Source organism: Atheta coriaria, unplaced genomic scaffold (assembly GCF_025399875.1).
Source record: "Atheta coriaria isolate IRGN ID8LTWV9N9 unplaced genomic scaffold, Caltech_Dcor_3.1 hic_scaffold_8_pilon, whole genome shotgun sequence".
Lineage (NCBI taxonomy): Eukaryota > Metazoa > Arthropoda > Insecta > Coleoptera > Staphylinidae > Dalotia > Dalotia coriaria.
Window position 1 is genome coordinate 1,505,312 of NW_027045450.1, and position 19,726 is coordinate 1,525,037.

The following is a 19,726-nucleotide window of genomic DNA, read 5'->3' on the forward strand; positions in this document are numbered from 1 at the left end:
CAATTAGTTAATAACGGTTACCTCTTTTATTTAAACTGGGTGCTAAATAGTGAACCGTTTCAACGTTCGGTTCATTACTCCAATCAGTCACTGAAACAGTAAACTTTGTTAATTGGTTGTATCGGAAAAGTTTTCACTCCGGCTGGCACCTGCATCAATGTGTTCGTCCGATGATTAGTTTCGCTGGTCTCCGGCAAGATGTGATATATGTTTAACGTCGTTATTTACATAACTGTTTTGAACGGTACTTGAATATGGACCAAACGCCGTCAGATTAAGATAACTGTAGCAATTCATAAGTGCTAATTGGCGCATGAGGGCATCACCCATTTCGAGTGGACAAAAGACATTGCTGGAGAGTATTCATACTTCGTATTCAATTTTGTCGAGATCACAACACAAGAAGTTGTGCACGATGTGTGGTACATCCGTTTGGTGTTTATTGTTTGTGTTACTTTTTGCTGCTGGTAGTAAAAGTGGAGATGTACCTTCAATTTTGACAAATGCTTATGCTAAAGTAGCAAAATGGGGTGCAGCTAATAGTGGTACCCTAGGTGAAGGGCGTAGTTCTAATGGTCAATCATTTTTTACACAAAGGTATTCCTAATATTTTTATATAAAAGTGTTTTTAATTCATGTTTTTTTAGTTCGGATGTAAAACTACGAAGTGGTCAAAATTTAAACAAGGAAAAAGTGGTTTATCATTACAGTGTGCCTGTTCAAAAAGTTCAAAACGGAAAAATTGATTCCGTGATAAAAAAGCAAGGATTTCAAGACAGGTTTAACCCACCTCCAGCGTTCCAATTCGGAGATTCAAAGAGAAATGTTGATCAGGACCATGATCACGATCATGGACCAGTTTACATCCCGCCAAAAGTTTCTTATGACTCACCTATATCTTCATATAACCCAATAGCAAGTGGAATACCAGATTCTTCAAAGTTTACAAATGGAGGACCTAAATATCCTCCATTTAATGATAATCCATCACCATCATCATCACCAGCACCTCCTGCGGATTTCAAAGGACCTTTAAATAATGTAGACGCCAATGGATCTGATTACGACGATTCAAATGATAAGGCACCTCCTGGTATTGATGATAATGGTGATAACAATGACAATAACAATGGAGGTTATCAATATAATCCGCCGACATCAGGTGGGTATCAGTATAATCCACCTACTGCACCTCCACCACCACCTCCGGCTATGTTACCAACACCTGTACCATCAACTACAGCTAAACCACAAGTGATGACATTACCATCACTATCCCATCACTACAAATTCCCTTCGTATGTTTATGATCATCCTCCGATTGATTATGACCATGATCATGAACATAACCACGACCATGACCATAACCATGACCATGATCATCATCAACACCCACCTGATGATCATTCTAATGAAATGCCTGACAATGGACCACCAGATATGCCCGATCAAAACCCTCTTCCGCCTCCTGATCAAAATGATTACCCAGATACAGATTACAATCCAGGAGATGACCATAAACACTCCCTGGATGATATCCCAGAATACCTTGATCATGACCCTCACCTAAAAGGTAAATTCAACCATTTTCCTCTATGGTCCAACTTATATGATGACCACCATCATGATCATCATCATGTTTATCATCCGATTACAACAACGACAACGCCACCTCCACCACCACCGGAACCGGAAGATGAAAACCGTGTCAACAAAGGACACTACAGTTACTACTACCTCGGCAGAAAACTCTACTACATACCTTTGTACTTTAGCGTGTATTTCATTATTTATATAACTGTCTTAATTCTTAAGTCAATCGCGCGTCACAAGGTAAATTTCGTGCATGATTTAGACAATGTTAACAAGGGCAGGAGTCTGGGTGACATCACCAACTCCACTTCTGTTGATGAACTTGCTGAGCAAACAACCAGAGCCATGATTCAATTTAAACGACGTTATATTGCCATGTAATTTGTAACAATCTAAGAGTTATATAATAAAAATATTCTTTGTTTAAGTTTTTTCTTAGAACTAATGCTTCCAGCATAAAACACGCAACAACAATACACGGTCATTAAAGTGTTTTACAATGTTTTTACTGCAACACTGACATTGATTCGTTAATAACGACACGCTTTTCAGTTTAAATGCTTCAGTTTCAATATCAAACGCGTTGTAAAGGCGCAATTAGCTAAATTAAGTGTGTAAACCTATAAAAACACATAATAAAGTGATCAATTGCGCATTATTACGGTGCCATCTTCAATTTTCTATGACGAAAGACATTGAAACCTGTTGATATTAGTTTGTTGATGATCCGTGGGTAATTATAATGTGTGAGCTGATATCACCCTTGGAAAAAAAGTCGTGTTCAGCATCTCGACCTGTCTAAGTTGAAGTTTTTAGTCAAGGATACAGAGTTCAAGATTCCTCTTCGTATTTTTAACGATTTTAGTGTTTTACTCGTTTGCGAATGTAAGATATTGTAGTTTATTCTATCAAAAATGGTACAGTGTTGTATTTGAGGTTAATTTTACTGTTGGGAGTAATAATAGGTTATAATAATAGACTTTAATTGAGGTTATGTTTTTATGAAACAATTTTTTTTATTTTTTTTGTTTGTTTTTCACTAAATCCGGTTCTGTTGTGACAAAAAAACAATTACGTAATGTTTGCAATGATTACTTAACATTAACAAAGTTAGCGCGTTAGTATGCTTGGCAAAAAAATCAATTATCCCAGCAAGCAGGCAGAGTTCGAAAGATTTGACACACAAATTAATCAAATCGATGTTAATGAATTGAAACAATTGCCTTAATTACGCATGCCTTGCATTGTTATCTGGTTTCGTGTGCGGTACCGTTCAATTACGGCGTATTAGGTGCACGACTTAAGTTAATTATCAGTTCGAATAGAAAATTACGCACACGATATTTATTTATCACTTGCGCAATGTTGTCATGCTGCTACCGGCGAGATACCGTTACAGATTCGTCGGCAAGTGTTAAGTATTGTACGAAGAAGAGTTTATCGAAATTATGAAATAACATGGCACCTCGTTGCGTCTGGTCATTTTGTCAGGGTGCTACAATTGCAAACGACGTAGTGTCAACCAGACACACGAAGAAGAAAAAAAAGCCACGAACGAAAACAAGTTCAAGTTCACGATAAACATAAATGTGTTATGGTAACAATAGTAAATAAATAAATATAAATATATTGATTTGAATTGAGTCCAGATCAGGACTTATAAATTTGTGAGCGTGGATTAAACATGTTGGTAACGTTGGTGCCGTTCGTGTGCGGTGTTTGCGTGGTAATGGCCCGCGGCGTTGCGCGCAGCGAAGAATCAAGTTTAAGGACGTCGACGATGGCGATGGCGACATCGCCGGTGAATTTATTGACGACAACGACGCGCACGACAATCAGGTATATATCGATTGCACAATGCCCACATGCACATCACGGCGCTAGAAAACACTCAAAACACTCGTAATCGTCTCCTGGCGCAAACAAAACCACATCGACAACTCAATAATAAACAAAGGAATGCAGCAGATGCTCGATGTGCTCCACACTGGCACAGATTACTCATTCCTTTATTCCTGTGTTACTGTATTACAATCACAATCACAATCCGTCTATACTTATCTGTGATTACTTATTATTACATCATTTTGTTGCGTTCTTTGATAATTTGGACGTTTTTTCTCGTTGCCAGTCCGGAAGATGATGTTTCCAGTCGAGAGGCACGTGGTATGATGATGGACTATGATCACGACATGGGGCACGATGAAGAAGAAGAAATGATGACAAAAGTGGAGCCGGTGGAGGAGCCCAAAGCGGTGAAAACTGATCCGTGGGCTGGATACTATGACTTTTTGATCAACGAAGGATCGTTTAAGTTTTGGGCGGTGTTTCAGGTAATTTTTAATCATTTTCATCCTGCGCATCGTTAATATCGTTTTAATTCGTCTCACCTTCGATATCACACGTTGGCATTGCTATACACACAGTTTAACTTATCATAAACGCTCCGCAAGAACGGATAATCATGATATTGGCCATGTGTACAGTACACGCCACAGCAAATCGTATTTAATGAGATGTTTGATGAGCGTTCCACGTCTGTTACGCGTTGAATATTCGCATTGTATGCTAATGAGATTTCCAGTTGTCATTCCGGCAAACCAAAACGGTTATTTTTTTAATTCGGGAATTTAGAAAACATATTTAAATTAAATTTGAGACTAGAGTAGATATTGACATGTGAATATTTATAATTTCCGAGTTTTTGTTTGTATTTCGTGATGGATAACAATAACAACCTTGAAATTTAATTTCCGTTCAGTTTAGAAGTATATTATATCACATCACAGAATAGCTGACATCTCATAACCATGATTGATAGTGGTAGTAGGCAACCAATTCTGCAATTACAATGCATTAAAGCCGCCTTATTGGTGTGAAGAAAAAGTGTCGTTGCGTTTCTGTGCGGCTTGCAATCGCAATCGCAATTATCTCCGGCTCTGGGTCTGAGCCTGGGTTTCAATACAAACGCATAAACACCCAGCACACACATGTTGTGCTCCCCGAGCACGAGTAATAAAGCATAAACCCGTTTTTGTTGTCTGCTGCAGTTGGGCACCGCGGTGCTGCTCATCTATTCGGCGTTCGCCGCCGTCTACTACGCGAAATTCAATCCGATATCGTCCGACTACGATTACTACGATGACTTCTTCAAGCGCCGGTCGGCGGCGCGCAGCACCAGCAGCGCATCATGGTTCGGTCTGGACGCGCCGACGTTCCAGCGGATTATCGATGCCATCACGTCGAAGAAGTACACGTAGTGCTCGCCTGCACGCTCATAAATTATACCTGTATCTTTAAGAAATAAAAACAAATCGAAAACGGCGTAAATTCCGACTCTAGCACAGCAGGGACAAGATATAAAACTAGCATCATTTCATTTTGGAATTCTGCACATCTGGATATCTGGAAAATCGATGTGCAGATGTTCCACATCCACATGCTGGTTATTACCGCAATACGATGAAAAAAAACACAAATTTTTCCTTAATTTCTACCTGAAACTCTACTTTAGTTTATTTAGTAGCAGTATCACCTGGTTTTTACCTGTAAAACATGTGTGTACACAAGTATTGGTACTACCTTTCGTAGTTCCGAAGAGTACGAAAGCGCACATCGCGCACTTAACTTGACTTAAGTCAAGTGTGCGTCGAGGTAAAGTCTGTTGCCAGGATACGGCGTTTGTTTGGTGCGCTCAGTACTCGCGGCACGCTCGTCCTCATCGGTCGGTCTTTTCACTGCGCGTCCGCAGACGAAGTCGACAAGCCGGAAAGGAAGGAAGACGTCGTTTACTCACTCGCAGCGACCAGTTTTTCGGTCAACGCAAACACACAAAAAGTGATATCGTTTGTTTGTTTTGCCCCAACTTAAGTCAGTGTCCGTAAATCACACACTAACGAGTGTTTAATCATAAACCGGTGTCCGAGCGCGCCCGCGTGTAATTTATTACTTAAGTTAAGTCAAGTCATCTCACGGGCGGACAATGCGCGATGCTGCGCGATGCATAAACACACCAATTAGCTATGCAATGAATGTGTTAACATAAATTAATTATATCGGTGGCGTTTATTGATTGACTCATCATTAAGTAAGATTTAAGTGTAGCGGAATGTACGATTTGCGGCTTACGTAATCGAATGACATTGCCATTGCTGCGAAACGTGAAACAATAAAAACAAAGCATATTATGGATAACTATTCGACCAGACACACGAAAGGACGACCGCTGCCTAAAACCAATTATTATCCACCGACCTATGGACGCACCTACAGACAGGTAAACCTATAAAAGCTAATAATTGAGGTTAGATTTGCATGCGCTAGGCAACCAAGTATACGAAATCATCTAAATACGTGTTTTTATGGTTTAGGAAGTAATTATGTAACACAACACGCTCGTGTGTTCATGCTCACTCTTCGGCGAGTTCATTGTGACCCGCGGACGATTGCGGTTTTTGTTTTCTTGGCTCAAATGTGTATCATTGGTTCCGCGCATGTTAAAAAAACTTAATTGTAACTGTAACGCGATACAACACCGGGAATTTTAAGCACAATACTCGAAATTTACCTGCGTAGTAAACCGAAAGATGGAAATTTGTAAGTTTAATGTGCGTTTCCCACATTCAACCGGTTGGAATTGACCTTGCACTCGTGAAGATGCTTCGGAATGTAAAATATTACGTTTACAGCAAGAAGATTTAAGCTGAATGATAACTGTATTCCCATAATGAGATTAATCTTATAATTAACTGCCAAATATTTGATTTTCTATGCGTGTGACAGCGACCGGAAAAGGGGGCGGAGCTTAATTAATAGTTTGTAAGAATATTTGCCATTAATATCGAATATTAAGCAGTTTTTTGCTATAGAAATCATCGTGGAATGCGTGTATGGCTATAAAAGTTTTAATTTGACTCTGTTTACGCATTATATTTAAATTCGGACAACGGGACCGGGTGTCGAGCGTCTTCATCTTGGGCTTTTTATCGTTTATCGCCTCCATCGGGCGATTCTCTTGCTTGAGACGTCGGGCCTGAATGGCGAACAGTTACTCGCGGCGTGGCTGGTATTTTATATGCTACCGCGCGATTATATGCGCGATTCTCCGCGTCCTTTTATGCTAATTTTGTTCCTGAGGCATGTGTGTGCGCGCGCGCATGGTGCGCTCGTAAAGCACCACGGAGTGCATCGGCAATTGTTGTCGACAAGCGCTTACACACGAAGAAGAAGCAGAAGAAGACACCGGAGAGCATGTGTTGACAGGAAGTTGTATTCTTTATACCTACTCTTAACGCGAACAAAAAGAAAATTTCAATAAACCAGCGTCATTTCAGATTAAATCAGCGGAAACCAGTTTGTTTCTGATGATTATATGCAACCAATTATACAAAATGCTGAAAAAACGTTTAAATTATGTTTTAGCAAGAAAATCAACACGTTTTGTTTGGATAATCCTTATAAACAAATTAAGAACTTCCACCAGCGGTGATTACTTCCGGTTTGTTATTATTTTCTTTCTGCGTTTATTGCTAATGTTGTAATTCATCACGAATGCACTCTTGTACAACTAATCGTTTCAATTACACTACAACATTAAATTGAATCGCGCTGCACTCGCTGCGCATTAATCAAATCAAAACCAACATGGCGGACGATAATAATAATACTCTGATCTACTAACCTCACTGCATCAGTGAATGCCGTAATCCCAATGACGATTGATTGAACTCATGCTGCTCTTGATTAAGCACATTAACAACTCTTGCGGAAATCACAGTCATGGAAACTATGTCACACAAAATGGCCACCGAGATGAAATCATAACCAACAAAAATAAATTTTAGCACTATGCAAATGAAATTTTCTATAAAATCTTTATCTGCGTTTGTTATTATTTATTTTGCTTCATGTATATTCATTTGCACAATAACCAAATGAAAATGCAGTGTAATATTCATACATGCATACAATTTGCGTATGAAATGTTTGTATTCAACGCATTTGCATCGTTTGTACGCGAAACTCTCACAACATGAAATTCTATGTTGAATTGTTGAATATAATATGAATGCAATGCAAGAATTCATCTTCCTTTACACACTGTCATTAAATATGCGTGTGCACAAACTAATTTAATTCATTTCTGCGCGTTTTTAATGTGCTTCGTTAGCGCACACCTTAGGTTAGGTTTGGGCATGCGTTTGAGGTTATGTAACACGTGGATAATCACCGTATCATTCTTCGCACATACACGAGACACGAACGCGTCGAAGAGGAAGCGTCGTACTCAATGAGCATAATAAGTGGGCATTATTCGTACGCGGAATAAATTTTCACGCAAGTTTAATTTATTATTGGCAGTTGATCATGTGTTTTGTTTCGTTGTTTGATTTCCAACACAATGCACACACATGAATGTGGTTACAATTTGGTTGATTTTGATGGCGATGCGGTTTTTGCAAGGAGGTTCGTCTTGTTTAATTGCCGCACGGTGTCGTCGTCGACGTCTTCGCGGGCTTCGTGGGTTTCGCTCTTCGCGCGCGCACGCAGCCATCGCCTGCCATTGACCGTAGCAGGTCGGAGCAGTGGACTCGCTCGTATTCACATACATCTTTCGCGCGACGTCTTCAAACGTGCCCGCCCGAGATGCCGAGATGTTTGCACTCCGCTTCGTCTTACAACTGGTTACGAACTTACTACATTCTGGCAACATGCTCACGATGTTCACTTAGCAATTTTACTACAATCTACGCCGGCGTCGGCACGCCAAACGCTCAACTTTTCATATTATTGATATTCCATTCTCTGCAGCGACTGTAAATCATATTTGACATGGAAAATTAATCTAAACTGTTATTTGTGTCTTGTTAAAAATGTAATTTGTGTAATTATGTCCTTGCACACCTCGTAAGCACACAGTTTATTAAAAACGTGCCCGCTGTTTTCGTTAATAGGATTTCCAAGTCAGTGTCCTTTATGATATAAATTGCCGAAAACTCGTGCGGCATGCGCAAACGCACGAGTGACTTTGTACCGAAATAATGAATCAGCATCTGGCGCTGCTGGTCAAATGCCAATTTAACGAACGGTTCACGCGAATTGCGACGGCAGTCATTCATAATTCATCGATCCCGCAGCTCCCGCTGTGACATAACGCTCATAATATTTAATATGCGCCGCGATGAAGCAAAAAACGCGAAAATTGCAATTGGAAGGAAGCGACAGTTTGCTCGCTTGGTGCAAGAGTAGCAAAGCGGCAAAAAGGCCGAACGTTCCGCATTCTTGCACACCGAATGGGTTCATTTCAAATTGTTACCTTATGCTTCTTTCTAGCTCACTCGCTAGGCCCTCGCGCAAAACGGACTTCCATCGTCATCGGCATCTTTGGCATTCGGTTTTTTCGTGTGCTCGTTATGCGCTTCTCATTTGTTTCATTCGTTTAATGCGCATTTTCCACATGGTTGTCGTTAAAAATGCTGTACTTTTTGCGTTACAGAATGACTACGCGTTTTCATCACGAAATTCAGCGCTGCTCTGGCATGATACGAAACAAATGCCTAAAGTTGCTGCAACTGGTCACTCAAAGGGCAAATATTGCTCGATAGCGCTCGCTGCAGCGACGTTTTTTGTTCTTATTGCAGTCTTGTCTATTGCTGGGCTTGCTTTGTACATGGGAGCACTTAGAAGTGAACCATCATCACGTAAGTTTTGTATTTTAAACATTTTATGACAGATTTTTATGATTTTGTTCTCCAAACAGCTTTGATTACGTTTTTATGCCGAGCGAAAGTCGTCCGCGGTGATAGATTCATTGTAGGACTGGTTGATAAAGCTCGACGCTACCGAATGCAGTTCGAAACTTTATACCAACGCTCCTCACTAGGTGGCGCGTATGTTTCCAGCACTGTTGATAAATTCGGTAATGATACACGAACAATATTCTTCCGGGTAACGTTGAATCGTAAAAAAATACCAAGACAGATCTACAATGTCGAAAAGAGTCTCAAAGATATTCTTCTGAGTGATGCCAATAGTAGAAAACCTGTGTTTCCGGGTATACAATTCGAAGCAAAGTCTTTGACTGTCAAAAGAGTCGATGCTGATTTGTATCAAAGACAACCCGTTAATGTATCGACAAAACCTAAAGAAATCACACTACCCAAACGTCCTCATCCACATGGCATGCTTACAAAACCCTCGCAGGTTGCTACAATTAAGAAGATTACTAATGACACTAAAGAAGGTACCATGCAAAGCTCATTTGTCCAAGGGTCGTTTAAAATCACCAAAACAGACGCGGATATCACCGAGAAGAATACGACAATCGGAACAATTACGGCCACACAGTTGAATGTGAATACGCAGGGGTCAACAAGACCGCAAGCGGCTTTGTCTCCATCTGTGGTACCGCCGAAGCTGAAAGAGACCTACGTCACGAGTGCATTGTTCAAGCTTGCGTCTGCGAAACCGACCACGACCACAACCACTGCACCTTCCTTATCGTCATCGCCATCATCAACATCGGCGATATCGAAATCATCAACAACGGCGACCCCGACCACGACGACCACAATGCGTCTGCCAGACAAACACAGCGCACACACAACTGTTGCCACGAAGGTCACGACGCAGCGTCCGATAAATCCATTCTTTGGTTCGAACCTATTCAACCAGGAACCTTGGGTGCCGATTTATCACAGCTTGGAGACGAGCACGGCCACAACGACACAGTTGGATGTCAAACAGCCGGAGCATGCGCATGTGGACAACAGCGAACCTATTTATACCAGCTTTACTAATCAAGGCCTTTCGTGGCAAGGTCTGGACGCTGAACGTCTAGGGTCCACAAAGGTTGAAGGGCATCCATTGCCAGTGAACAAGATATCCGATGCTACATCACCGATTGATTCAGGGGCTGATGAGGTGTACTTTACAACACCTTATTTAATATATTCGGAAGCAGAAACTCCTCTTTCTGAAGAAACGGTGATGCAGGGAATTGAGAACCGTCAAGGGGAAGATGACCTCACCCTCTTAAATGATCCTAGTACCACTTTAGAGACTAGATTTGTTGAGGTGGCTACTTTAAAGTATCCTGGAATGATTCATAGTATACAAAAACAACTCCTGGAACCAGCTGGTACCATTTCTAGTAGTACTACAACTTCTACCACACCAGCAAGTACTACTTCTACTACTACCACTACTGCCACTCCAGAAAGTCCTAATGTAGGTCAAGCTGAGGTTATAGAAGCTGATGAAGTATCTCTAATGATGGCCACAACTAAATTACCTCTTGTGACCCTTTTACCAGTAAAGTCCAACTCAGGTGTTGGTAGACCCATTCGGCCAAGACCCAAAAGACCCAATGAAACATCAGAAACACGCAGTTTTGCCACAAACAGCAAAATAAACGATTTTACCAGTTCTGGTATACATAAATCTGACCTACCCTATGTACACACTGAAGTGGTCACCTCAGTAAGTCAAGAATACACCCACAAAGTCAAAACCAATAAAAACAACCTAAACGCCTTCCAAATAGTCGGCGTTTTAAATTTTGCGACTGAAATACCCACAACTACAGAATCCTCAACTTCACCTCCTGAAGAACTCATCAAAATGGAACCCCAGCCATTTCAACAGATCCTAACCCCAGAAAAACTCGCGGAATTATCAAAAATAAGCAAATTAAACACTAATTCATCATCGGGGGTAATTTCTACAAAAGCTGTGGCAAGCGCAAGTTCAAATTCGAATGGTTTTAACATGTTGACGAAAACCTATAACAAAATTCCGCTGGAGGATGTCTTCAAAGAAGAAAAGAACAAATTACCTCACGTCGGTTATAATCCGCTGTACTTTGAATCGATCAACGCGTCGGAATGCACGAATTACACGATACAATGCGGGGACGGACAATGTTTGCCCAACTCGACGCGCTGCAACAATTTGGTCGACTGTGCGGATGGTTCCGACGAGAAGGACTGCAACTGCGCCGATTATCTGCGCTCCCAATTCTTGCTGAAGAAGATCTGCGATGGTATCGTGGACTGTTGGGACTTTTCGGATGAAAATCGTTGCGGTAAGTCTCGACGTATAGAAATAGACAATCATAATTGCATTATGTTCAGATTACAAAGCACTCGAAGATGGCAAAGAGATTGTTGTTGTGAGTAATAATAGCGGGGCATGATCTTCGTGCTGTGTGACATAATAGCTATGGGAATTGTAACATTGTGCGAGCGCGGCCATTGTTCGAAATAAGCTCATAACTGTTTTCCTAGATTTTGCTATGCACGAGAGCCATAATGAAAACAAAGTGAATCCTAAGCGACATATTATTCTTCATCATCTTTATCTTCATTATAATAACGTGTGCTTTTTAATTTTAATTTAGACTGGTGTCAACCGGGACAATATGTCTGCGGGAATTCAAAGATGTGTATTAACCGGACGAGTATCTGTGATGGTGTTACCGATTGTCCGAATGGTGATGATGAACGCCAGTGTGTGACAGTAGCGCCGGATTTAAACTCCGCTGATGAATTCCCGTACAATGCGGATGGGTTTCTGATGGTGCGAAAGAACGGCGTTTGGGGCAAGCTGTGCGTGGCGAACTTTGACTCGGTTGTCTCCAGGTCGCGGATGAGCTGGGAAGTTACCGATTTGGGTCAGGCGGTTTGCAAAGCAATGACTTACAAGTGAGTAATTATCATCATCCGACTAGATTACTTCTGTTTGTTGAACTTATAGAGTAATTCATCATTGTGCTATGCTTTGTAACGTGTAGGAAACTGGAGTCTACGAATGTAATCAAAGAAAATGTCTTGAACACCCGCTATGAAGACACACCATACTACGAATTGAGTTATTCATTCAACAATGCAACGAAATCAAGTCTAACCTTTGAGAATACCACGTGTGAGGCGAAAGAGGTTGTTGTGGTTAAGTGTGATTCATTGGAGTGCGGTGTACGACCTCAACTTGGAAAGAAAAACGCTAGGTAGGTGTCTATTGACGGTGATAAATTTGGATGAATTATGATTAGTCGTGTGTACAGGATTGTGGGAGGTGGTAATGCTGGTTTGGGCGCGTGGCCTTGGCAGGCGGCTTTGTACAAGGAAGGAGAGTTTCAATGTGGTGGTACCCTTATCTCAGAACGATGGATATTATCAGCTGGACATTGTTTTTATCAGTAAGTTTTGTATTTTCATATTAAAGAAGAAAAGTTTTAAATTTTTGATTTTTAGTTCCCAGAATGATCATTGGGTGGCGCGTATGGGTAACCTTCGTCGTGGTACCTCTCTACCTTCACCCTACGAGCAATTACGGGATATTATCAGTATTCACTTGCATCCTGGCTATGTGGATGTGGGTTTTATCAATGACATATCACTTTTAAGAATGGAAGTGCCTGTTATATTTAGTGATTATGTCAGACCCATATGTCTCCCGCCAGCTGGTGTGGCCCCACATGATGGGAGAATCTGTACTGTTATTGGTTGGGGCCAATTGTTTGAAATTGGACGTATTTTCCGTAAGTTTATAGACAAAACTCTTATTATCCATAAAATAATAATATTATTTTGTTCATAGCTGATACCCTACAAGAAGTTCAGGTACCAATCATTTCCACAGCTGAATGTCGCAAAAGAACCCTATTTCTACCGTTGTACCAAGTAACAGACGACATGTTTTGTGCTGGTTATGACCGTGGTGGTCGTGATGCTTGCCTAGGCGATTCTGGTGGTCCTCTAATGTGTTCCGAAAGTGATGGTAGGTGGACCCTTCATGGGATCACCAGCAATGGCTACGGGTGTGCACGTGCCTTCCGTCCTGGTGTTTACACCAAAGTTGCTAACTACCACAACTGGATCCAGTCCTATGTGAATACAAATCAAACAATTGAAGCTAAAAACAACAAAAAAGTTGATAAATGTAATGGACACAGATGTCCACTAGGCGAGTGCTTACCTAAAAGTAGAATTTGTAATGGATTCATTGAATGTAGTGATGGTAGTGATGAAAATGGATGTTTGAAAGGGCTGAAGAGTTAATACAGTGAAAAGAAAAGAGATGAAGATATAATGTGCTAGGCGGCGGACAGAAACCCAAAAGTTTGACATCTTCGACACCTAGCACATACGACATGCATCGTGATATATATATTTTATTTAAAAACGTATTCCATATTATTTATTACGCATGTGTACAATAAATATAGATAGACATTGAATGGAAGGAGTTTATTCAGTTGACAAGATGGCGCCCACCGGAAATAAATATGTATTACTATATCTACTAACAATAATAACTAACAGATTAGATTAGATATATACAAAAACCTTTTAATTGTCGAAAATATCAGTCATCACGATATATTTACGTATGTCACACAGGTTCAACTTTAAACTATTCCATTCACATCCGGTTTCTCTTTATTTACATTAGCATTATTATCCGTTTCTGTTTTAGTTTTCATTTCCGTTTCTTCAAAAGCTTGATTCGTGTGTGTTTTATCATCTTTATCTTTATCTTTATCAGGTAATCCTTTGTTCAATTCACTAATTCCATTGGCTTTAGTGTCCTTTTCTTCAATTTCGTCTTCTTTTTCTTTCCGAAGATCCGTCCTGGACTTCATATAAAGATGGAAGAAAGCAAAATATAAGAATGCTGTTAGGAAGGTAGTGGCAGCAAACATTTGGAAAGTGGCACGCATTCCATAGAATTTAATCAAGTATCCTCCAACCAGACTACCCCCACTTTTACCAACTCCATAAAATAGCCCGCCGATTATTCCTTGGATTGTTGTGTCTGTTGTGACGGATGATAACTTCGCTGCGTATGTTATCAGTGCAGTGAAACACAACGAGTGAGTAAGACATTCCATTGCTTCGAATATCAGTGAATACCATGGATTGTAAATGATTGAATAGCCATATAACCTTACAGCATACGCGAGGAATCCGATGAAAATAATATTGGCATGACCAAACTTTTTGATTAGTGGCCCGGAGAATGCCAGTAAGGGAATACCCAATATCCCACCAACAGTTATGGTAAGTCCCATAAGAGATTTGGTACCTCCTAAATCATCCAGCAACCAAAATAGGTAACTTTCGATATAACCCCATGCAGCACCTGTAAAAATATAATTTTTAATATAAAATTAATGAGAAAATTCATGGTACGTACCTAATAAGAATGCAGCAACAAATAACGAAACCAATTCGACTTTTATCACAGATTTTACATCTGCCACAACACTACTGGCAGGTGTTTTGAACTCTAAATTAATGAACAACATTAACACAGCGCTGGTAACCTTCAACCCACAGTATAAAAAGAATATAGGTCTGAAATCAGTATATCCTTTGCCTTCACTAGCATAATCAATCAATAATCCACTCAGGGGTGAGCTAATCATACCACCAAGTTGAGCGTACATTCTTTGTAAACCATAGTCTGCTTTGTACTCTCTCAAAATGGCGATGACAGCTCCTTCAAACATAGTGTATGCGGTACCACCAATGATTCCAATGAAAACCCTTACTCCCAGGTATGTCCAGAATGTCAAATTGACATCTTTTTCAATGACTCTCTTTGAGTTCTTGCAAAATTTCTCTCTGGGTGCACTTGCTATGCATCTGGGAGCACATGTACCCAAATCTATTGTCCGGTAGATGTCAGTAGTGTTTTCTTTTGATAAGTCTACACGCACAGACAGATATTCTTTGTTTTGGCCATAACCTTCAGCACAGTATGCATTGTGTTTACCTTGAGGTAAATTCAAATATCTCACTTGGAACATTTCTCGTAACTCATTCATATCATCATCAGATTTGTTTCCTTCTTTTATCCCAGCAACAAATGAACGTAGGACATTTTTCGTGCTATATTTACACTCGTAGTTTTCAACGGGTAAATCAAAACCGTGTTCTGCATTCGTATGATTATAAGAATCATCTTTCGACGAGCCGTCAGGTTTGGTTAATGCACAGCTAAAATTAAACATGGCCGTCGCCGGAAAGTAATACGAATGTTTCGAGTATCTTCTCACAACAGTCGTGTACCTCTCGTCATTTTGTAACTTCATATGATTCTTTATATCATCATCAATTTTATATTTTGGTGGATTTGTCATGTTTACATTTCGTAATGTTGGATGCATAACTTTCACCGATGAAGTCTTGTTTTCTTTGATATTGTGCATCATGATATCGTAATACTGCGCACGCAAAATGGCGTCGCCATCAGCAGTGTCCACGTACGCTTGACAGACATATCCACATGATTCCACCGAGATTTCGGATGTAAAAGCCATGTTTGCATCGTTTTCACATGGATATTCTTCATATAATGAGAGAATAAGTGGATTTTGAGCGTTGCACGACATGCCAAGGACAACTCGGTCTGGATATGTCACTGTAACTCTTCCGATCGGTATCGTCAACAGCAACAAAGCGGAAAGACCACTGCATACCGAAAATAACGTTAGCATTATCTAAACATAAAAAATCAAAAGTTACGTAACGGCACAAACATGTTCCGAATGATTTACAGTTTATTTTATTTAGAGGTCATTAACAGTTGAGAGAAACCAATTCGGATTACCTTGAAATTGCCGATTTTATCAGCGATGAGTCCAGCTAAAGGCGGCATTAAGATCCCGACAACAGGCGTTAACGATGACATAACTGCCGTTTCTTCGACGTTTATTCCTAATTCTCGCATGTGTATGGTTAGATATGGATATAAAACCAAGATGGCTGTAAATCAAACGATCATCTGTGTATTCAGTTGCATATGTGAGGCGTAAATATCAAATATGTTGCGCATAATGAACCGTAGCTCAAATATTGCAAGAATAGCATTTAATTGCACAAAACTTGTGCAACTTGTGACGCTTTCATGTCGAGCGTTGTTATGTGCTATTCAAAGCGTTCGTTTTTTGTTGTTTGCGTTGCTGACTTTGGCATACTTTCCAATTTTTTTTTTATTCAGAGATAAATTAATAACTAGTAACCAAATCGCGGTGATGAGGCTCACCTACAAGTCAGGGTCGTCTTCGTGCAAATATTCAACTGGTTATTACTTCCAAAAAGCACACAAACAATGATTGAGTAGAAGAGAATCGTATTGACATAAATGATTAAATGTAAAATGTAAATCCCGTGCGGTTAATGTGTTTACTACGTTGGCATACTTTCTTTAATCGTTAATTAAGCCAATTTAACTACTTACTGGACATGTGAACAAAAAATAAGATTTTGACAGGCAGGAGTTCTTTCTGCTTGAAATCTTTGATGATTGGCACAATCAGCCACTCTCGGAACGTCGCCATCTTGATGGAACTTGCGTGAGTGAATCCAAATCACTCTCAAAACTTTGATTAAATACTTTTTAAGGAACACCGGGGCATTCGTGATGTTTAGTTGAAGCTCTAAAATTCGAGACAAACACAATCAATCATTATTTTTTAATATAAAATGTTTAAGTCTCATCGTCACGCAACTCAGGAAGTAATTTTGTTTCGAAAAATACAAAAGTAATTATACTGTTTGTTTAAAAATTGATTACGCCGCATAGTTTTGCTTACATTTGTATAATTTGTTTGCGTTTGTTATATAGAATTCATAAACCAGGTGTTAAAAAATAATTACTCAAATTGTATAAGTGGTTGCATAACACGAGTGTCATACGTGAATACCAACTAACCAATTTTGTTACCTTGAATCATCTATTGTAAATTGAACAAAACACAACGAATGTCAATGCTGATGTACATGCGATTCAATCATTAAACATGAAAACAAGGTTTATTTTAATCTATTTTCAATTTGAAAAAACAATTTTGCAATAGTCTGCACTATAATTTTCTTTGCGAGTGCAATTAGATATTGCGCAAATTCATAGATTGTTAAAATGGTGAAATAACTCATTTGATTGTAATTTAATCGACAATTAGTGACTTGCAGATTGCGGTTTTGTTGAGACGAACTTTCAAAACGTGCATTGTTCATAAGAATCATTTATCTTAACGATTTCTTCATCGGCGTGCATTTTATGCGCTTTATACTGCATTTTTTCTATAAATAAATTTATCTACACTTGCAGCTAATGTCTGCTTTTTATTATTCATAAAAAAAAAACAAGCGAAAAAAGAACTTAACGATGCATTTTTATAGATTTAATCAGCATTTATTAAGTTTTATTTGTTTTGGCCATTGTATCATGTGTCAGGATAAATAAATTAATCCAGTGACAGAACAACAATACTTTATTATGATTATTACCCGGATAGTTCCGCTTTTTTAACATATTATCGTGTCCTGATTTAAATGCTTTGTAAAATCAAAAGTACCGTGACGTAGATAACAAAATCCTCCGACGTCATCCAATTTCGTAATTGATTCTTTAAATAAAGTTAGAATTTAATTAAAAACAAGTTTTTCGCAACTCCCAACAAAAAATGCGTTGATTTTATATTAAATTTATCGAATAGTGAGAGTTTCCAATAATAATATTTGAATTTTTCACCCACATCGTTCATAAAATCGAGAAATTTCAACATTCAAACAGATTTCACTTTCTAATTGCACTGTGCAGTCTATCTACGCTCATATTAAATCAAAATCACTAACTATCGCCACATATCTTCAAATCACTACAACTATTTGGTTTAAAATGTGACTTACTCGTTTTAAAAAGTTGTTTTCCACTTGAATATGTAAAAATATTCAATTTATAAATACGACAACATTATCACATCATGATTTAGTTAGTATCAACTGTGTTTATTCTCTTTTGATAGTTGTAGTTGGCGCTGAATGTTGTTGGTCACTCTTCAAACAGTTTCAAACACTGAATAATGGCTGTTTTTGTGTCACTGGACACAGTTTGTTTGCAAGTCGTTTGTAACAATGTGTTCCAGCACAGTCCAGATTGCGACTGGCCCATCGGCCGATGATAATAGCGGCTTATAAGCGAGCGTTATTATTTAGTTAAGATTAACGAACGGACGATGGATGGACGCGACCGTGCGCGCAGAAGTTAAGTCGCGGAGTGATTGCAAACGCGCACGGCTCAGAGTTTAAATTTACCTAAGGACAAGTACAAGTACCACTACGGTGGACATACAATAGTTAAGTAATTAATATGTATAATACCTACTTTGTTGTCATTGTTGCCATTGTCACAGAGGCTTTGATTTGATGTTATTTACCGAATTAATATTCTAAGAAGACTTTCAATAACAAAATCAAATACCTGTAAAGTACTAATGGTGGTAATCACCGTTCAAATTTTAACTCGACCAATTAAAAACTCGTTTGCACTGGGAAATTATTCAGAGTTACGTCATTCAGACCTTGCACTTGAGACTAATTGCACTAATAAATCATTAATATATCTTTTTAGACTTAAAATTGAGTTTTTAAACCTAATTCTCTTGCATTAAACTTTTAACTTTCATTTATTTACATTTGTGTAGTAACAAAATCCCTAAGTTCAAATTACAATCAAATTAAACTCTCCTTGTTAAAGTTAAGACTTTAGTCAAGGTTGGAAAACTTTGTTAGCATCCTATTTAAAGAATTTGCAGTGTATGGTTGTCAACACTTAAATAATATATTTAGATACCTTAGATAAAGAAAAGTGTGAACATAACACACTATTAACAACATTCTTTGACTTGTTATCGATGGGAATTTTTGTATTTTCTGGTATTTCACACCTAGACATTGTATTTCTTAAGTTTTCTCTCAAATGACGTTGCAAAAGATAAAAATTGCTTCAACTTTCACTGATAACACCAGATTACAACAGATTTATTGCGAATGGAATTAAATTTAACGTTTTAGGTTCGACAATGATTTGAATGTAGATGAATACGTACCAAATCGTAGTACATCCATTGATTAGCTCGCATAGTTCACTCACTCGCGGCTGCGCGATTATTTATTGAGCAGGATGCGACAAATTAATGTTTACGACGTGAGCGGCAAGAGGACTTATCGCTTCACAATGTGTACACAATGCTACCACAAATAATTGCACATCTTTTATTGTTCGCTTGCCGAGCCGCGATTAAATCGTTCGGATTCAATGAAAGCAAAACAATAAGTTGCTG

The 19,726-nt window shown here is 39.1% G+C and overlaps 3 protein-coding genes across 8 annotated transcripts; 2 read left to right on the forward strand and 1 right to left on the reverse strand.

The window, feature by feature from the left end:
• Window positions 1–279: 279 nt before the first annotated feature.
• LOC135797145 (uncharacterized) lies at window positions 280–4,914 on the forward strand. Of its 2 annotated transcripts, XM_065309357.1 has the most exons (4): window positions 280–597; window positions 648–1,390; window positions 3,817–3,926; window positions 4,644–4,914. In XM_065309357.1, the coding sequence occupies exons 1-4, from the start codon at window positions 314–316 to the stop codon at window positions 4,851–4,853; spliced, it is 1,347 nt and encodes a 448-aa protein (XP_065165429.1). In that variant the 5' UTR covers window positions 280–313; the 3' UTR covers window positions 4,854–4,914. The 2 variants fall into 2 exon arrangements, with proteins under 2 accessions (XP_065165429.1, XP_065165428.1); XM_065309356.1 differs by lacking the exons at window positions 3,817–3,926; window positions 4,644–4,914 and having other exon boundaries at window positions 648–2,020.
• A 368-nt stretch (window positions 4,915–5,282) lies between these two features.
• LOC135796989 (uncharacterized) lies at window positions 5,283–13,831 on the forward strand. Of its 4 annotated transcripts, XM_065309136.1 has the most exons (9): window positions 5,283–5,869; window positions 7,015–7,090; window positions 9,089–9,293; window positions 9,353–11,677; window positions 11,993–12,296; window positions 12,386–12,598; window positions 12,644–12,790; window positions 12,846–13,132; window positions 13,192–13,831. In XM_065309136.1, the coding sequence occupies exons 3-9, from the start codon at window positions 9,146–9,148 to the stop codon at window positions 13,650–13,652; spliced, it is 3,885 nt and encodes a 1,294-aa protein (XP_065165208.1). In that variant the 5' UTR covers window positions 5,283–5,869; window positions 7,015–7,090; window positions 9,089–9,145; the 3' UTR covers window positions 13,653–13,831. The 4 variants fall into 4 exon arrangements, with proteins under 4 accessions (XP_065165208.1, XP_065165205.1, XP_065165207.1 ...); XM_065309133.1 differs by lacking the exon at window positions 7,015–7,090; XM_065309135.1 differs by lacking the exon at window positions 7,015–7,090 and having other exon boundaries at window positions 12,656–12,790.
• LOC135796990 (uncharacterized) lies at window positions 13,827–19,598 on the reverse strand. Of its 2 annotated transcripts, none has more exons than XM_065309139.1 (5): window positions 19,493–19,598; window positions 16,840–17,038; window positions 16,210–16,364; window positions 14,791–16,099; window positions 13,827–14,736 (listed from the first exon to the last, which is right to left on the reverse strand). In XM_065309139.1, exons 2-5 carry the CDS (start codon window positions 16,937–16,939, stop codon window positions 14,003–14,005), a joined length of 2,298 nt encoding a protein of 765 aa, XP_065165211.1. In that variant the 5' UTR covers window positions 16,940–17,038; window positions 19,493–19,598; the 3' UTR covers window positions 13,827–14,002. The 2 variants fall into 2 exon arrangements, with proteins under 2 accessions (XP_065165211.1, XP_065165210.1); XM_065309138.1 differs by lacking the exon at window positions 19,493–19,598 and adding an exon at window positions 18,294–18,673.
• Window positions 19,599–19,726: the final 128 nt, after the last annotated feature.

Bases quoted from the DNA above. Each gene is read 5' to 3' on its own strand.
- LOC135797145 (XM_065309356.1), top strand. From the start codon at position 314: ATGAGGGCATCACCCATTTCGAGTGGACAAAAGACATTGCTGGAGAGT. The intron at 598-647 runs GTATTCCTAATA...ATGTTTTTTTAG, and splicing joins CAATCATTTTTTACACAAAG to TTCGGATGTAAAACTACGAA.
- LOC135796989 (XM_065309133.1), top strand. From the start codon at position 5,780: ATGGATAACTATTCGACCAGACACACGAAAGGACGACCGCTGCCTAAA. The intron at 9,294-9,352 runs GTAAGTTTTGTA...TTCTCCAAACAG, and splicing joins TAGAAGTGAACCATCATCAC to CTTTGATTACGTTTTTATGC. The intron at 12,297-12,385 runs GTGAGTAATTAT...TGTAACGTGTAG, and splicing joins TGCAAAGCAATGACTTACAA to GAAACTGGAGTCTACGAATG.
- LOC135796990 (XM_065309139.1), bottom strand. From the start codon at position 16,939: ATGGCGACGTTCCGAGAGTGGCTGATTGTGCCAATCATCAAAGATTTC. The intron at 16,100-16,209 runs GTAATCCGAATT...TTTTATGTTTAG, and splicing joins ATAAAATCGGCAATTTCAAG to ATAATGCTAACGTTATTTTC. The intron at 14,737-14,790 runs GTACGTACCATG...ATATTTTTACAG, and splicing joins TGTTGCTGCATTCTTATTAG to GTGCTGCATGGGGTTATATC.